Below are 17,737 nucleotides of genomic sequence, written 5' to 3'. Positions count from 1 at the left end.
TGCCCTTACCACACAGATACTCAGGGATTTATATGTCTTCCCATCAATCACAAAATAATGACCTTAAACATATTTTGCTGTTATTAGTGACAGTCTGCTATGTACGTACTGTTAGGGGTGTCACTATTATAAAATTGGCTCACAGTTAATTGCCACACTTTAAGTTTTAGGGCTTTGGCAATTATGACGATTAATTGTCTGTTTTATTGCTTTGAGAATAAACTTAATTCACACACATTTCATGAAATAATTTTCAGACATTGTTGTGATTATTTAAATTAAATCTTTTGCAAGGTTAACCTGGCAGTAACACATATTCAAAAGTAATTATTTAATGAATATATCTTTCAAAAACTGAAAATTCTTCATAAGAAATAAACACAATAATGTGTCTGAAAAATAATTAAAAATGAAAACGCAATCAAAATAAACTGACTATACCAGAACAGACCTTAAATAGTAGCCAATCGGTAATATTAGTACTGGACCATGTGTCTGTAGTGGCTGCAAAAAAATAAATTCCTTACAAATCCTTAAAAATAGCATCCTTCACATCCCTAAATTTGGAATGGGTGTTTTGGAAGTTTATGTTTTACCTGGCAGTTCATACTGCTTATCAAAGTTTTGCAGCATTTATTTAAATGCAGTTTTTTCCACTGTGTTGAATGGCTTTACAATGTATCCCATTACACAGTCTGTTAAGGAGCGCCATCTGATATGGTCTTGTTTATACGGGCACTGCAGCTCCCCATCGCAATGAGATCAAACAATTGCGAATAGACGATTATTTGTTATCATTGTGACAGCCCTATGTACTGTATGGGGCATCCTATGCTAGATTGTGCAATTTAAAATATCCAGATTAAAAAAATTTTTAAAATAAGATGGATTTTTTTCATTACACTTAAGACTGCAGGCCGAATTATGTTATTTTATTTTTATGTTATCCCACGGACCAGGAGTATAGTAACACTTAGTGTTGAGTTCCCAATATTAAAGACCACCTGATCGATAGTGAAATATTCGTCTTACATGAGACCGGTGAAGCCCTTGAGACAGCCGCAGAGGAAGCTGTTGCCCACAGCCTTACAGTCACCTCCATTCTGGCAGGGTGAAGGCATGCAGGAGGTCACCTCCATCTCACAGCGAGAACCTGTGAACTGTGGCAGACAGCTGCACGAAAAGTCTGGGGGAAAATACAATACAGCAGAGACTTAGGAAACTATGGGGGGGAATGATCAAAAAACGGTCCCAAACTGTGACTTGGGTGGTACCCTTTAAAAAGGTTCAAATATTTACTATTTATGTACACACTTTATACCGATATATACCTATTAGGTAGTAATTTTCACTCAATTATGTACCTTTGAGGTATGTATACATCCAGGTGGTAATATAATGTCATCCATCAAGAATATAAATACCAAACAAATATTTTTATGTTAACTTGTTGCTCTTTCATCAGCTCTGTAGCTGAAGTACATTTCTAAAGATTTTCACTTACCACCAGATGGCAGCTTTGCACAAGCAGCTCCATTTTTACAAGGTCCTCCGAGACATGGATCAGGATATAAAACACATCCGAGCTTCACCTCACTCAGTCCAGCCACCTCGGCATACTGACTCCTCTTATTCTGAAGAGGAAGATTATTCCCGTTGAGCACCACAGCATCCAGGCATCCCTGAAAGCCTGGTCGCTGGTCTCCTCCACCCATTTGCCCTCGCAGCACCTGAGCCCCGAAAAACAGTGATCTGTCTGCAGCCAGGGGCCAGAGGCGAACGGGGGCACGAGCAGAACGCCGACGCTCTACATAACTGTCGTCCAGGGAAAGGAGGGTGTAGTTACTGGTGAGCTCCAGGGTCACCATGTGCCAGGAACCATCATTGATCGGACGACCCGAGATGCCGAGGATGTCCAGTCTGTTGTCACAGTCCATCTGGAACCACAGACGCCCCTCCTCTATCTGAAACGACACGCAAGCACACAGTAGGACAAACCCATATTGACAACTTCAAACTGAAGCAAACAGAGAAGAATAACTGTAACAACATGGTCAGCAATGCATATACCAACTGTGTGCATTAACTTAATGTAAAGTTAATAAAAGCCTTTGAAATGCTTATAATTATACTTAATAAGTAACATTGGCATTGATAGTAAAAGGACAATTATTGTATCATTCTCCAAAATTTTGCCCACGGCTATACACTCACACAATACTGCAGATGACTATAAATTGTAAGTTGCTGTTTGCTCTCTTACCTTCAGCATTGTACAGGGGTCAGCGCGCGTGTACATTATGATTCCCTGACTCTGCAGGGTTCTGATTCGTAAGCTCAGCTTCATGTCTCCATTCTTGTTGCCGTCTGTCACTCTGTATTTGATGTAACTGCTTCCTGCAAAGCTTAGAGATGTTTGACCTGCCAACACCAATTTTTACATTTTATATCCGCTGTTTATAAAAAGTTTTACAATACATAGTTGTAGATGTGCTTAGCTGCTGTAATGTCACTACAGTATGCATGTTTTCCACATAGCCTCAGGGTGTTGTACAACAGGGAACATAGATCAGAGATGATGTTTGTCACAAAGGAAGGTTGATGCTGTGGCTTTTGCCACATGTAGAGGGAAAACATATTCTAAAATAAGGAAAATGTATTTTCTATATTAGCATACTGTGTGAATTGATTCCTGTGGCCAGTTGCATAAACCTTAAAGAGTAGTCTTAAAGTACATTAATTTTTTAATTCAAGACTGATCATACCTGTTTAAAATCCAGATAATTTACTCACCACCATGTCATCCAAAATGTTGATGTCTTTCTTTGTTAAGTCGAGAAGAAATTATGTTTTTTGAGGAAAACATTGCAGGATTTTTCTCATTTTAATGGACTTTAATAGAGACCAACATTTAATACTTAACACTTAACAGTTTTTTCAATGGAGTTTCAAAGGCCTCTAAACGATCCCAAACGAGGCATAAGGGTCTTATCTAGCGAAACGATTGTCATTTTTGACAAGAAAAATAAAAAATATGCTCTTTTAAACCACAACTTTTCGTCTAGGTCCGGTCCAGCGTGACCTAACGTAAATGCGTAGTAACGTAGGGAGGTCACGTGTTACATATATAAAACGCACATTTGCGGACCATTGTAAACAATAAACTGACACAAAGACATTAATTAGTATCAGTTGACATACAACAACGTAGGAACGGTCCTCTTTCAACACACTTGTAAACACTGGGGCGGAGTTTCGCGTTCGTCCTCTCTGACCTCTTGATGTCATGACGTATTGCGTGGGGTCACGCTGACGCATCACGACCGGATCTAGACGAGAAGTTGTGGTTTAAAAGTGCATATTTTTAATTTTTCTTGTCAAAAATGACAATCGTTTCGCTAGATAAGACCCTTATGCCTCGTTTGGGATCGTTTATAGTCCTTTGAAACTCCGTTGAAAAAAACTGTTAAGTGTTGAGTTAAGTATTAAATGTTGGGCTCTATTAAAGTCCATTAAAATGAGAAAAATCCTGCAATGTTTTCCTCAAAAAACATAATTTCTTCTCGACTGAACAAAGAAAGACATCAACATTTTGGATGACATGGTGGTGAGTAAATTATCTGGATTTTTCTTTTAAGAAAATGGACTATTCCTTTAAGAGGCAGTCTTAACGTCACGGCTATGTTAATATGCAACCAGCCACCGATTTGAAGCAGTTTAAGGGGCATAAATATACATTTCTGTAAAGGTGCCAAAGAATGCATTGAAATAATATGTTAATTTATTCTTTGATATTTACATAGAATGTTTGTAACGTGTAAATAAATTGAAAAAATGATCCAGAAACGTTTTTACATGGCCATTTACCACCCTAGGATTTGTCCTTTCAATGAAACAGTCTATTTTAGCCCTATTTGGAAGGGTCATGAATAATAATTTTGAGCTCTGCTCTGATTGGCTCTGCTCTGAGGCTCATGCCAGTAGCTCACATTAGTAAACAGACCTTATATGTTTAAGCCTGTATCGTACAAAAATACAGATTTTGAGGAAACAACTAATTGTGTGGAGATTGTTAATGGATGTTTCTGAGTGGTAAGTTTGTGAGAATTTTTTTCAGTATGGACCTGCATAACGTAACTGTAAAGTTAATAGTAGAACTTCAGCCAAAATGCTAGCATACAGCATTAATTAGCATGTAGCGCTAACTTTGCAGTCACAACATTGTTTTAGCATTGTAACAACATTGCAATAAATGTAATCTTTGGGGCGTAGAGCTCGACTGTGACGTCACAGCCAGTGTCATGTTGAGATTTACTTGTTTTCCAGCAGTCTGACGAGGTTTACATAAAAATGAGGAAACAAACGCGTTGGAGGCTCGCGATATGTCATTACCATGTACAGAGCTCATTGTTCATCTATGCCTTGGTAAATACAGTTTTTTATTCTATTGCACCTTTAAGGTATCGCTTGTATACAGGGCAAAGCATTTGTAGACATTCGTGTTAACTGAAAGAACTATACTATACTTATAAGTCTTCAAATAATAATAAAAAAGTAAAATTAAAAGGTTTCTGTACATTTGCAAACCTTGAGCTTTTTTTGCATTCTGTTATTTTTATTTTATTTGCACACAAACGACCAGTCGATTTGTTTATCCATCTGTGAAAATATATCAACATAAATCCGCTCTAGTTCTCTTAAGTGGTCTGTAGCGTATGTTCTATAAAACTGAAAGTGTCCCTGCTTTATTCCAGCTAGGTGCGTTTACTGTTATTGCCTACTTTTTCATCTGATACTGAAACTAAAACCAGCACATACATAAATATTAAGGTAAGCACTGTAAGACAGTTAATGATTGGCTGTCAGTTGCAAAACATAATGTGTCATTTGAGCACCAGACACCTGGTATGGTAATTTTGGTTTAAAATGGCTTCATAAACCAGGGTTAAAATGTTTATCGCTGGTTAGATGTAGAGTCATTAAACCCAAAATTGAAAAGATAACCTGAGTCTGTTTTAGTTTTACCTGCACACTGGTCCAGCGTGTCAGGCAGACAGTGGCAGAGCGAGGGCGCTGTGGGTCCACTGCGCACACACTGCATGTCGGATGGGCACGTTTGACCGTCACAAATCTCTAGAGAAGATGGACATATTCCACCTGTGAGGGTAAAGGGCATATTGAAATTCCAAGCAACTGTCTGAACTTATTCATCCTGGATAAATAATGCATCCCACGAAATTGTTTTATGTGAGTGTTAACCTGGGCAGGTGCAGGTTTCTTTCCGGCTGAAGCGTGGCGACACGAAGCTCACCCTGGAGGTGGTGTAGGTGACCAGGCCGATAGAATCCAGACTTACGGTGAGCTCGCAAACCCGCTCTCCACAATCAAGCTCTCCTGAACAACTCTGATCCTGGATGCTGACCACCTGCAACGTTCCCCCAAAGACGCCGCACACCTCCTCAAGTTTAAGAGCAAGCTCTCCTGGCCCAATGTAACCTCCATCTGGAGCTTCAACGGCGAGGAGCACTTCAAGCTGACCGGATCGGCTTAGAGGCTGCACACCAAGGATGTGGAGGGGGTCTGGCTCTTTAGCGACCCCTGTCCCATCACCAAATATCCTGCTGCGGAGAACCTTCTTCAGGTCATTCATATACACACCCACAAAGTCTTCGGGTGAGAGATCCTGGAAACGGAGGGTAACCGCATTCTGCACCATCTCATCCGTGGCCTGCTCCACCTGAACAATCACGCCCACCGTCACGGAAAACCGCCCATCGCTGACTGTAGCATTAAGAGTGTATCTAGAAAGATTTAATTGTGTTACTGATAATTGTGACCCTGCCTGTGAAAACCAATTTGAAGTCATTTTTAGTGATTTACTGTTTCTACATAAATCATCCTATATAATGTAAAGAACATTCTGTAAACATGTAACCTTTATAACAGGTTAAGGTCATGTCAAAGATGGAAATCCAACTTTAAACCTCCAAAATAGACTGAATTTCACAGGTAGGGTCAAAATTTTGCTTCTTCACAGACACAAAAACATGTCTGTGTTAATGACTTTTGACAGGAAGAGATAATATTATGTTATATATTAACTATAATGTTTTGGTATATTTATTATTATTGGTATGCAAATGTTTATTAATCAATTTTATAAAACTTTACAATAAGATTACATTTGTTAATATTAATTTACTAATATTATAAGATTAGCATTGATTATATCTAATATTAGTAAACATGAAGTAACAATGAACAGTGTTTCCACAGCATTAATTCATCTAAGTTTCTTTACTTTCAACATTTTCTAATAAAATATTAAAATGAAATTTTTTTTATCAACGCTGGTACAATGAACTAACACGAACAAACAATGCCCAAATATCTATGGGGCGGTTTTCCGGACAGGGCTTATCCTAGTCTCAGACTAAAATGCATGTTTGAGCTGCCTTTAAGGCGGGGTGCATGATCTTTGAAAGCCAATGCTGATATTTGAAATCCCCTACACAAACATGCCCCTACCCCAAAAGAATCTGGACCTTCTTTTGATAGACCCGCCCCACACATACGCAACCCAGGCAATGATGTTGGTTAGAAGACACGCCCCTTACTGCTGATTGGCTACAAGTGTGTTTTGGTACTCAGCCCGACTCCCTTTTCCAGTGTTTTTCAAAAATCATGCACCCCGCATTTAAAGGGACAGTTCACCCCAGAAAAAATGTACTCACTATTGTGTTGTTACAAACCGGTATAAATTTATGTGGTCTGATAAACACAAAGGAAGATATTTTAACTCTTTCCCCGCCAATGGTGAGAATTTGTGGCTTTCCACAATACCGCTATTATCCACCAGGTGTCGCAACTTATACAACCCGGAAGTAACCCCTCACGTGAAAGAACTCTGTGTATGTTTTAAAGATCGCTCTGCATCTGACCTCTATCAAAAGTCCTTTTGCTCAAATTTTGGTGTTTTTGAAGAAACCTACCCATATTTGAGAGGTGATAAAAAGAGAACTAATGAAGGTAGGATGAAAAGTTTTTTTTGTTGTTGTTTGAAAGCAGAGGGTCTGTTTTTTCATTTGATATATTGTATTGTTTATATATTTAAAGAAGAACATTTTCTGGAAGACATTAAACGTTTGTGAAAATCATAAAAAATATTGGCACTGGCTGGCAACTTTAAAAAAAAAAACGCGAGTTAAATAATGTTTATAACAAAACCGATCAGAAGCCCCATTCACTTTCATAACAGGATTAAATAACACTATGGAAGTCATTGGGGCTTCTGATCGGTTTGGTTATAAACATATCTTCCTTTGTGTTCATCAGGGGCCGGTTTGCACCAGCTGGATGTATACTCGGTTATAAGACTAATCTGGACGTAAAATGTGCTTTACGTTGAATGTACACCTGCTGCACCATCTAGGTGTAGCGCACGTCTGAAACTAAATCTTACATCTAGTCAACAAGGTTAGGCATAAGTATAAAGTCTTGACTTGTTTCTATGACAAAAATAGAAAGAATTAAAGATTTAGATTTAGATTTAGATTTGTTTATTTAGCCACACGACAATGCCGGTGGAATTTGTTTTCGGTACAGTGTGTTTAAGCTCTACATCATCATACATTACAAACAACAATAGACAGTACACTTCACAACATATAACAATACAAGATACAGTGGGTACATGACCATGCATATTGTATGAAAAAAAAAAAAAAAAAAAAAAAAAAAAAACACTAAAGAGAGTAGTTCAGAGTCCTGATGGCTATGGGGAAAAAGCTGTTTGTGAAGCGTTTGGTCTTGGTAGAGAGTGACCTGTAGCGCCTCCCTGAGGGAAGGAGCTGAAAAAGGTGGTTCGCTGGATGTGAGGGGTCATTGATGATTTTCTTTGCCCGCTTTACAGTCCGATATGTATAGAGGGAATCAACTGAAGACAGTGGTTTCCCTATGATCTTCGATGCTTTGTTGACAGTCTGCTGTAGTTTTTTCTTTGTTTGGCTGTCTGTACTACCATACCATACTGTTATTGATGATGTAATGATGGACTCGATGATTGCGGAATAGAACAGAACAAGGAGCTGATGTCTGACCCGGTATTTTTTGAGCTGTCTGAGAAAGTAAAGTCTTTGTTGAGCCTTTGCAATGATTTGATTAGTGTTAGTTGTCCACTTCAGGTTATTGCTAATGTGTGTTCCTAGGAATTTAAAAGAGTCAGTGATGGTGATTGAATTGCCATTTATTTGTATTGGTGTTTTAGGAAATGGCCCACGTCTAAAATCAACAATGAGTTCCTGGGTTTTGGCTGTGTTGAGCTGGAGGTCATTGTTCGAACACCAATTTACAGCTTGGTCCACCACCATGCGGTACTGTGTTTCATCATTGTCTGAGATGAGGCCTACAATGGTTGTGTCGTCCGCATACTTTATTATTTTCACTGAAGTGTCCATGGATCTAAAATCTGAAGTATAAAGGGAAAAGAGCCAAGGCGAAAGAACACAGCCCTGAGGAGCTCCTGTGCTGAGGGTGAGAGGGTCTGAGGTTATGTTATTAACTTTCACCCTCTGTGATCTATTCCATAGGAAGCTTCTTATCCAGTAGCATATGGCAGGGTCAATGTTCATATCCAGAAGTGTGGTAAAGAGTTTAAATGGGTTAATAGTGTTAAAAGCGGAACTAAAGTCTATGAACAGGATACGTGTATAGGTGTTTGGTGATTCCAGATGTTGCAGGGTATGGTGGAGTGCTATGCTGATTGCATCCTCAACGGACCGGTTGGCTTGGTAGGCGAATTGATACGAGTCCATCTTCAAGGAAGTGCAGGATTTCAAGTATGCCAGAATAATCTGTTCAAATGCTTTCATTACCACAGATGTTAGGGCAACTGGTCTGAAGTCATTGAGGCAGGTGATCTTTGACGACTTTGGCACAGGAATAATGATGGAACGTTTAAAGCATTGTGGTACTGTACATTGGCTTAATGAGATGTTAAAAATGGTGGAAAAAACAGGCGCCAATTGAGCTGCACAATGTCTGAGCAAAGCAGGACTGATCCCATCTGGCCCTGCTGCTTTCCTGATCTTAAGCCTCTTAAATGTAGTTCTAACCTCATCCTCCTGGATACAGAAAGGTGGTGTTAAAATGGGGTCGGAAAGAATGACTGGCAAGGTAGGTTTTTCAAATCTTGCATAAAAGTTATTTAATATGTCTGGGAGACTTGGATCACTGTTAAGTGGGGAGATGGGGCGTTTTTTGTAGTCTGTCATGTCCTTGAGATTTTTCCATATTGATCTAGAACTGCTTGATGAAAACTGTTGTTCCAGTTTCGCTCCATAACTCTGCTTTGCTCTCCTTATAGCAGCTCGTAGTTTATATTTGGCAATTCTGTATTGACTCTTGTCTCCACTTTTATATGCACAGTTCTTTTCTTTGCGTAAGAGATGTAAGTCTTTGGAGAACCATGGTTTTTTATTGCCATATAATGTCACTGTCTTGGTGGGGATACATATTTCCTCACAGAACTTTACGTATGACATCACAGTATCAGTGAGTTCGTCGAGGGAGTCACAAGCTGCACTGAAAATGTCCCAATTTGTGCATTCGAAACACCCTTGAAGCGTTTCAATGGCATCTATGGACCAGGACCTGACAGATTTGGATGTTTTCTTAACGGATTTAAGCGTTTGTCTATACTTCGGAATCAGGAGCAACACAGCATGGTCAGACCTCCCCAGTGGAGCCTTTGGGAATACCCGGTAAGCATCTGAAACAGAGATATAGCAGTGATCCAGTGTTTTACTATCTCTGCTGTGGCAAGTGACTTGTTGCTTGTAGTTTGGCAGTTCAGTTGACAGGTTTGTATGGTTAAAATCACCTAACACGATGACAGACGTATCAGGGTTGGAGTTTTCAACAGATGAGATGTGTTGGGAGAGATTGCTAATGGCTGTGTTAGCATTAGCTTGTGGTGGAACATAAACACCGATTAGTATAATTGAGGAAAATTCTCTCGGGAGGTAATATGGTCTGCATTTCAAACTGATAAATTCAAGATCCGGAGAGCAGTGCCGATGAAGAATTGTTGAATTGTTACACCAGCGCTGATTTACCATGAGAGAAATACCCCCTCCTTTAGATTTAAGGGATAGTTTGACTGACCTGTCGGCTCTGAAGATAGTGAAGCCAGGTGGGGTTACCGCCTCATCAGGAACCGATTGATCCAGCCATGTCTCGGTAAAGCAGAAGGCCGAGCAGTCACTGTAGTTCCTGTCCGTTTGTGTTAAAAGCAGAAGTTCATCCATTTTATTTTTAAGAGATCGCACATTTGATAAAATCAGTGCCGGTAGAGGAGGCCGATAGGGCCGTCTCCTGAACCTGGAGACCACTCCAGTTCTCCGTCTTTTTGTGCTAGATGTATTTCCCCATGGTGGCGATCCAGTATTGTTTACATCCATTATATCCTCTGGAATGTTGGCAAATAATTCCAAATTGTCAGATGTAGTACTCCTGATATGTAGCAACTCCTCACGACTATAAGATGTGATGCATGATATTTTCCTTACATATAACACAGACAAAAGTGCAAAACATAAAAGCAGAGCAGGTACCGGGGCAAGCCTCCTGGCAGCCATCTTGGATTCATTCATTCATAAACTGACGAGACATTGGCGCGTCTAATGCACAGGATACGTGAGCAGTGGGCTTTCATGCAGAGTGAGAGACCGCACCAATACATTCTTCTACTCAGATATTTAGACAGAGTAGAGAACTTATTAAAAGCTTTCATTTAATTTTGTTTTTTGATGGGTCTGCACATGACGCACGCATCTTGAGGGAGAGCGCACTGGCAACTGTGTGAGAGGAGAAAAAGCTCTTATTTGTCATCTATTAGCTAACGCAGTAAATGTGAGTCTGTTACCATAGTAACACAAATGGCGTCTCAAGTATCACTGCGGTTAAACGCATACGTAGGACGCGCACAGTCTACGCTGAGTGCAACTTGTACTGACATATCTAACATATAACAGTGCCATTGTTTTGTTTCAAAACAGTATTGTTTTATTTATTGTAAAAACTACTTAAATATCTTCACTTCACTAAGGCCTAATCCTGGATTAATCTAAACCCTGTACGGGAAACCACCTATATAAGTAATGCATTAAAAAGAATTTTATTTTGTTCACCTATTATTAAAAGTCATGTTCTTTTACTCAACAATCGGTCAAGAAACACTGCAGGTGATGTCAAGGTCACATGCACAGAGGCGCGCTTGTAATTTAACCGAGCCGGGTGCTTGCTTAAACCCGGCTCTCGCACACATCATTTCAAGATCATTTCCATTCTGACTGACCTCAAAGTGACGATGCGCGAGCGGGTTACTATGTAATTAGTTCATCCATTTTCCCCAGTTTGATCCATTCATGATCAAACATGATAGGTGGGCTTTTCGCTTTAAAATGCAATGAAGGAGGCAATGAGACGCAGCCTCCCTCTGAAACATAACCCACTGATGATTTCACTGTTGAACTGTTTTTTATCTTTTACTACGGCTACAAATTATGTGGATGTAATATGCATTTTGTTTTATTTGTTTTATACTGTTAAATCATGAAATGAAATTGTAAAACCATGAAATGTAATTTTCCAATAAAGGATACATCCCTGAGATGTAAAGAGTTACGGAAGATTGCTATGCAACATTAAAATCAGCTACGGGTGCTGTGCAGTGATATTATAATATCATGAATAAAGAACAGATATACACCAATAAGCATCAAGGACAGGATCCATCTAACCATATCTTGTATGGCAGTACTATAATTGCTGTTCATTTATCTTAATCTTGTAATAAAAAAAGGTGACACAGTCTGTCAAACCAACCTAGTCATTTTTTATGATTTACCTCGTCAAAGGTTAAAATCATACTCTTACTCTACTGTACAACTACTACTACTACCACTACTATGTTCTTTTCAAAATTAGATCATGAGATTTTAGCGTGGATTTCACAGAAATGGTTTGCAATGAAACTATCTTTATAAAGTAGACATTTGATCCATTCTTACACAGAGATTAAAGGTCATGTTCTTTCTGATCCCATTTTTAACTAACCCTAATTAGGGCGTAATGTTGCTATAATAGCATAAATAATACCTGCAAAATTATAAAGCTCAAAGTTCACTGCCAGGCAATATATTTTCTTTAACAGAATTTCCCTTTTAAAGCCTACAGCGAACGGCCGGTTTGGACTACAGCCCTCTGCTTTAATGATGTCACTAGAACAGTTGTTTGACTAAACTCCGCCCACAGAAATACGCTAACGGCAAGCTAAGCTGCTATAAACAAACTACACAATCGGAATTCGTTACGTATTTCTGAAGGAGGGACTTCATTGAACAAGGAAGACATCAGCCTGTTTTGAGGACAGTAAAAATAGCGCTATACAGATAAGTAAATTGTGTGTAAAACCGTATTTTTTTACACATGAAACATGAACACGTTATATTGTGCACTGTACACCAATCAAAGCTTCAAAAACACAAAAAAGAACGGGACCTTTAAGAATGCACATGTTACCTTCCTGATTCCAGGCCATTCATCGCCACAATCTTTCCATCCTGCCTGTTAATCTTGAAAAGACTTTTTGTTTGCGTTTTCCGACTGAAAGACAGGACATCGTTCTCGTCTCGGTCTGTCGCGTAGATCCTCCCGATAATCCCGCCTGGAAACACGTCTGCCGCCATTACAATATTGATTTCCAGAGGGAAGACCACAGGTTTGAAGAGGCTGTCTCCGACTACGCGCACAAAGACGAAGGTCGTGGAGGACAGAGGAGGCTTCCCGGAGTCACGCGCCTTTTGGAGAAAATGTCGTACATATCTAACGTTTCTGAAGCTGAATCAAATGTCACATGTGAATTTTTAAACAGTTTTCAAACAATAGTTTCCGTGTTTTTCTGTAGGCACACTAACCTGTATCTCGAGCGTATACTCCCGGGGTACATCTGGACCGAATACTCTGTTTGCCCTTAATTCTCCATTCTGGTCCAGAGTGAAACCATCGCCCTCATTTCCAGACAAAATGCTAAACTCGAATGGAGCCCCGTTTCTTGGAGAGTCCTTATCGGAGACCGAAAGTGTGAGGATGGGGCTTTCTGCTGCCTTGTTCAACTTCAATAAAAAACACAATATTTTTACAATTCACAAACGATCTAACAAAAACTAATGCATTAGTGCAACCCGATGATGATATGCTGGGGTCATTACTACAATATGTGGTTGCTACACCACAGTGCTAGGGAAATGTTAAAAGGCTGCCCACCCTCACTTCTCATTGAGTTTTCGATATAGCTCGAGTCCCTCCATGCAAATCTAATGTACGCCATGAGACTTTTTGGCATACTTATCATCCACCAGGCGGAAATCAAAAACGCAATCACTTAGAAAGCGAATAGCACTCGCTCACGGTCGTGTTCGTGATTGAAAGACTTGCAAAGCTTTATACATATTACAGGTTTGACTAAATAAGTCACATACATTAACGTGACAGTTTCAATTGATCACATACCTGAATGACAGCAGACGCATTAGCAGGAGAGAAGATGGGCGGATTGTCATTCACGTCAGCAATCTCGATATTGACATTCACAGTGGTTGACTTGGCAGGTGAGCCGCTGTCAAACGCTTGCACAGACAATGAGTAGCGAGAGACCTTAAACAAGCGAGACGGGTGGATAAATGTCAAGTAAAAACAGTTCGAAATGACTCTACTCTCTGAAATGAATGAGGATCCTGTGAGCCACCCAACAAAGACCATCTGCTAGCTCACAAGCGTTAAAAAAGCCACAGACAGTAACGCTACATCCATTAATTAAGGCCTTTATGGCCGATTTGAAAATAATTGAGCCAAACCATGCAATGTCCCGGGAGAGCATCTATAAGAGGAAGAGAGAAGAGGTGTCAGGATTCATTAGCCGAAGTAACCGGGCTCATTCCAGGGACTAACCATCTCTCTGTCCAGGGCCTTGTTAACCTTCAGAAGCCCAGTGATGGGGTCAATCCAAAACTGGTTTTCACGGTCCCCCTTCAGAATGGAGTAAGTGATTCGGCCGTTCGCCGGACCGTCCAGGTCTTCCGCAAACAGCTGCAAATAAACGCATAACAAGTTGAGTACGCCGATTAGGGCGTTTAATACAAGAGCAAAATTGCCTGAACTTGTGTGAATTACGAAGCAAATTACATTCACTTACTGGCAATTATATTACAGCTCAAGTACACAGTAGACACGAATAACTGATGTAAGTTCATTAAGGGGATTTATGTGAACTGTAAACTTAATTATACGCAAGCTGTGACATTGAAATGAGGTTTGCGGCTAATTAAATGCAAATAAGGCCCCGCTAACGAGAGAACTTTACCCTCGTGACCGTTTCGCCCACCGAGACGTCTTCACTGATCAGTACGTTGTAGATGTTCTCGCTGAACGACGGCGAGTTGTCATTGACATCCAGTAGTTCGACGGTGACTATGATGGTCGCTCTCAAGGGAGGCGTTCCGCCGTCAAAGGCCTCGATTTTTAAGTAGAAATCTTTGCAGAGTTCATAGTCGAGGTCATCTGCCACCGAGATCACGCCTGGAATGATATTAGATGTGAGGCAAATCTAATTCATTTTTATTCATTTGTAAGCCATCAGTGTACGTGATTAAAAAATCAAAAGGATTATTGGAAATCGTGAATATTTAGATCACGTACAATAGCCGGAGGAAGTGCTGCTTAACCGTGGTGGTAATTAACAATGGTGTTACAGTCTCTCACACAAGACGTTGGAAAGCTTAAAAGATTAGTTCGCTTAAAAACAAAAACATTGATTCACCCTAATGTCATTTCAAACTTGAATAACTTCATTTCAGAACACAAATAGGGGAATTTAACATTGTCTTAAAATGACAATAAACAGTAAAAGCGTATATCTTAGTAGTCTATTAAATCGAATGCACTTAATCACAATTAAGGATCCCAAAAAAGGAAAAAGTGTTTCTAGAGATTTCTCCACTGTATCGGTCGTCACATTAATTTATTGTATAGTTTTAAAACAATTGGACATACTGCAGTGCTTGAGTTGTATAGGGGCGGTTTCTCAGACAGGGTTTAGATAAATCCAGGATTGGTTTTAGTTATATGAGGACATTTAAGTAGTTTTTACAAATAAACCTCAGAAAAAAAACAATACTGGTGTGCATATTGAGACAAAACAATGGCCTGATATATGTTAAAGTTCACGTTCTTCCTAAAACCCAATTTTTCAAACTTTAGTTAGTAATGTTGCAATATATTATTTTCTTTAACAGAAGTACTCGTTTAATCGTGATTAATCGTTAGCAGAATAAAAGTTTTTGTTTACATCATATATGTGTGTGAACTGTGTATAATAACTTTGTATAAATAAATGTACACACATGCATGTATATGTTTTAGAAATGTTTACATGTGTATATACATTTGTATATTTATGTATAATTTATATTATATATAAATATAAATACTTAATATATACATTTTTTTCTTAAAATTATACATGAATGTTTTCATATTTATATAAATATATACATATTTATATTACACAGTTTACACACATATGTGATGTAAACAAAAACTTTTATTCTGCTAACGATTAATCACGATTAATTGTTTAGCATCCCTATTTTAAAGCCTACAGCAAATGGCCGGTTTGGACTACAGTCCTCTACTTTCCGGTTGAATGTCGTCAATGTAAGAGTTTTTGACTAAACTCCGCCCACAAGAATATGTTAGTCGACAGCTAAGCTCAAACTGCTCTGCTAAGCTAAGCTGCTGTCAGATCACAACACATTAAACAAGCTACACAATAGGGCTGTCAAAATTGCTCAAAAATGACGTTCGAATATTCTCCCTAAAAAACCCACGAATATTCGAACTATTCGAATATCTGGTTGCCCATTTTTTCAACGACGTTAACGACGTTTAACGACGCATTACGTCAATAACAGGACAAATTAATATAAAGAGACATAACTACTTATATAGGTAGTGTTTAAACATATTTGACAACGTATATTACATACACAAAACAAGTAAATCAAGAGACATCAAAATGATATGGTACCTCGGTTACATTGAATGACAAAACTCCCTGAAGCCTGCTCCATCCACGACACTGATCGGTCTCATGTCCTTACAAATGAACGAAATTCATTTCTCCGTTATGACCTCTTGTTGTGTTGCAGACAAATAGCTTGTGGCGGCCGATGCAAAGTGTTAAGAAGTGACTGTTTAGCTGGAGTTCCACACATTGTGGTCTCGTACACACTGCAAACTTTCAGGAGTGACAACCGCATTTAAATGTGAAAATATGATGATTGACACGGACATAACCATAGCAACGGTCTGCCGTCTCACATGCTTATCACTCACAGCTTTGATGAAAATAGTTTAACAGCATTATGTTTTACAATAAACCTCCGTCGTGTCGTTGTGTATTGTACCCATTTGTGAGGCTGCGCGCGCTCTTGCAGTGTTGCCAGGTCCTCGTCTTTTTTGTACTCACATACCATTTTAGCGCTTAACCGTTTATGGCTTTTGGCTCATGAAGCGATCAAGTTTTTGGTGTTGTTAAAATGTGAAGGTGCCAGTCCCAATATTATGATCTTTGAGGTAAAGTGTTTGGATTTATTTCGGTTTATTATTGGATTTTTCTTGTTCGCTGTTTTTTTAAAACAAGATCTTGCAACACTAGTCAGCAAACGCTTGTGCCTCTGTCATTTTCTGTACCGCGCATACAGAAGACTTTTCCTCCTTGTAATAATTTATTTCTTCAGAAGAGAGACCTGTCATGTCCATGATGCACGTTTAAACACTTTATTAACTAGTTGTTCATTTCGGTTATGTAGGCCGGCCATTCCCAAACTGTGGTCCGCGGACCACTAGTGGTCCGTGAGGGTACTGCAGGTGGTCCGTGAAAAGGCAAAATAAGAATATGTATGTTTTAATATACAAACTCGTTCATATTTTGGGCGAACGTGTACTGCTGCCTAATAAACGTTACTGTGAACTCATTCATTCTGGTGCCTGTGAACGGCACGCTCTCTCAGTTTAACGTCGTTCAATAGGGTGCCAGATTTGTATATTCTTCCAGGCGAAAACCCGACTAAACCACACTGTAAACAGGCCTTAATGTGTAGCGGAAAAAACACCCAATCTGGCAACACCGCTCGGTGTTCACCAGTCACGCAGCATGCGTCATCACAACAACACAGACGCTGCTGAAATTCCTGCCGCGCAACTCAAATAGTTTAACATTAAATAACATCATATTTGTCCTAAATCGTTAAGGATTAACATAGGCTGCTAACGCATATTCCGGATCTTGAAATAGACTTTGACTAAGCTCACGCTATTTAACGTGCACGTGTGGTGTGCAATACCTGCGAGTTGTCATACACGCAATGCCTCGCAGCGCTTCTCGCCCGGGGTGCGACCCCCACCCAGCTAGCCTTTCAAGGTATGTTTAAGCAAATACAAAAATTAAAAGACAGTCAATGCTAATGTAAACCCTGGTTGTATAAGGATTTATAGTTGGACATGAAGATGAAATCTGACGCATTTAGCTTCAGTGTTAAAACTGATCAAATAATTGCTGTCTGTGGTGGTTCTATATGGGCTATAATGGCAATCATTTAAAAAAAATAATATGGGA

The 17,737-nt window shown here is 39.4% G+C and overlaps 1 protein-coding gene across 1 annotated transcript in view; it reads right to left on the bottom strand.

Moving 5' to 3' along the window:
* The window catches only part of fat3b (FAT atypical cadherin 3b), an 85,866-nt gene that overhangs the window by 11,721 nt on the left and 56,408 nt on the right, over positions 1-17,737 (bottom strand). The window contains exons 16-25 of the mRNA XM_065290711.2: positions 14,423-14,637; positions 14,011-14,148; positions 13,573-13,716; positions 12,978-13,175; positions 12,583-12,860; positions 5,260-5,801; positions 5,026-5,157; positions 2,264-2,421; positions 1,505-1,964; positions 1,033-1,186 (exon numbers count right to left, since the gene is read on the bottom strand). Of these exons, the coding sequence (XP_065146783.1) occupies positions 1,033-1,186; positions 1,505-1,964; positions 2,264-2,421; positions 5,026-5,157; positions 5,260-5,801; positions 12,583-12,860; positions 12,978-13,175; positions 13,573-13,716; positions 14,011-14,148; positions 14,423-14,637 (2,419 nt within the window). The remainder of the gene's footprint in view (positions 1-1,032; positions 1,187-1,504; positions 1,965-2,263; positions 2,422-5,025; positions 5,158-5,259; positions 5,802-12,582; positions 12,861-12,977; positions 13,176-13,572; positions 13,717-14,010; positions 14,149-14,422; positions 14,638-17,737) is intronic.

The sequence above is a fragment of the Paramisgurnus dabryanus genome, chromosome 10 (assembly GCF_030506205.2).
Source record: "Paramisgurnus dabryanus chromosome 10, PD_genome_1.1, whole genome shotgun sequence".
Taxonomy (NCBI): Eukaryota; Metazoa; Chordata; class Actinopteri; order Cypriniformes; family Cobitidae; genus Paramisgurnus; species Paramisgurnus dabryanus.
Note: the sequence above shows the minus strand (reverse complement) of the source record. Positions and strands in the feature narration are given on the sequence as shown.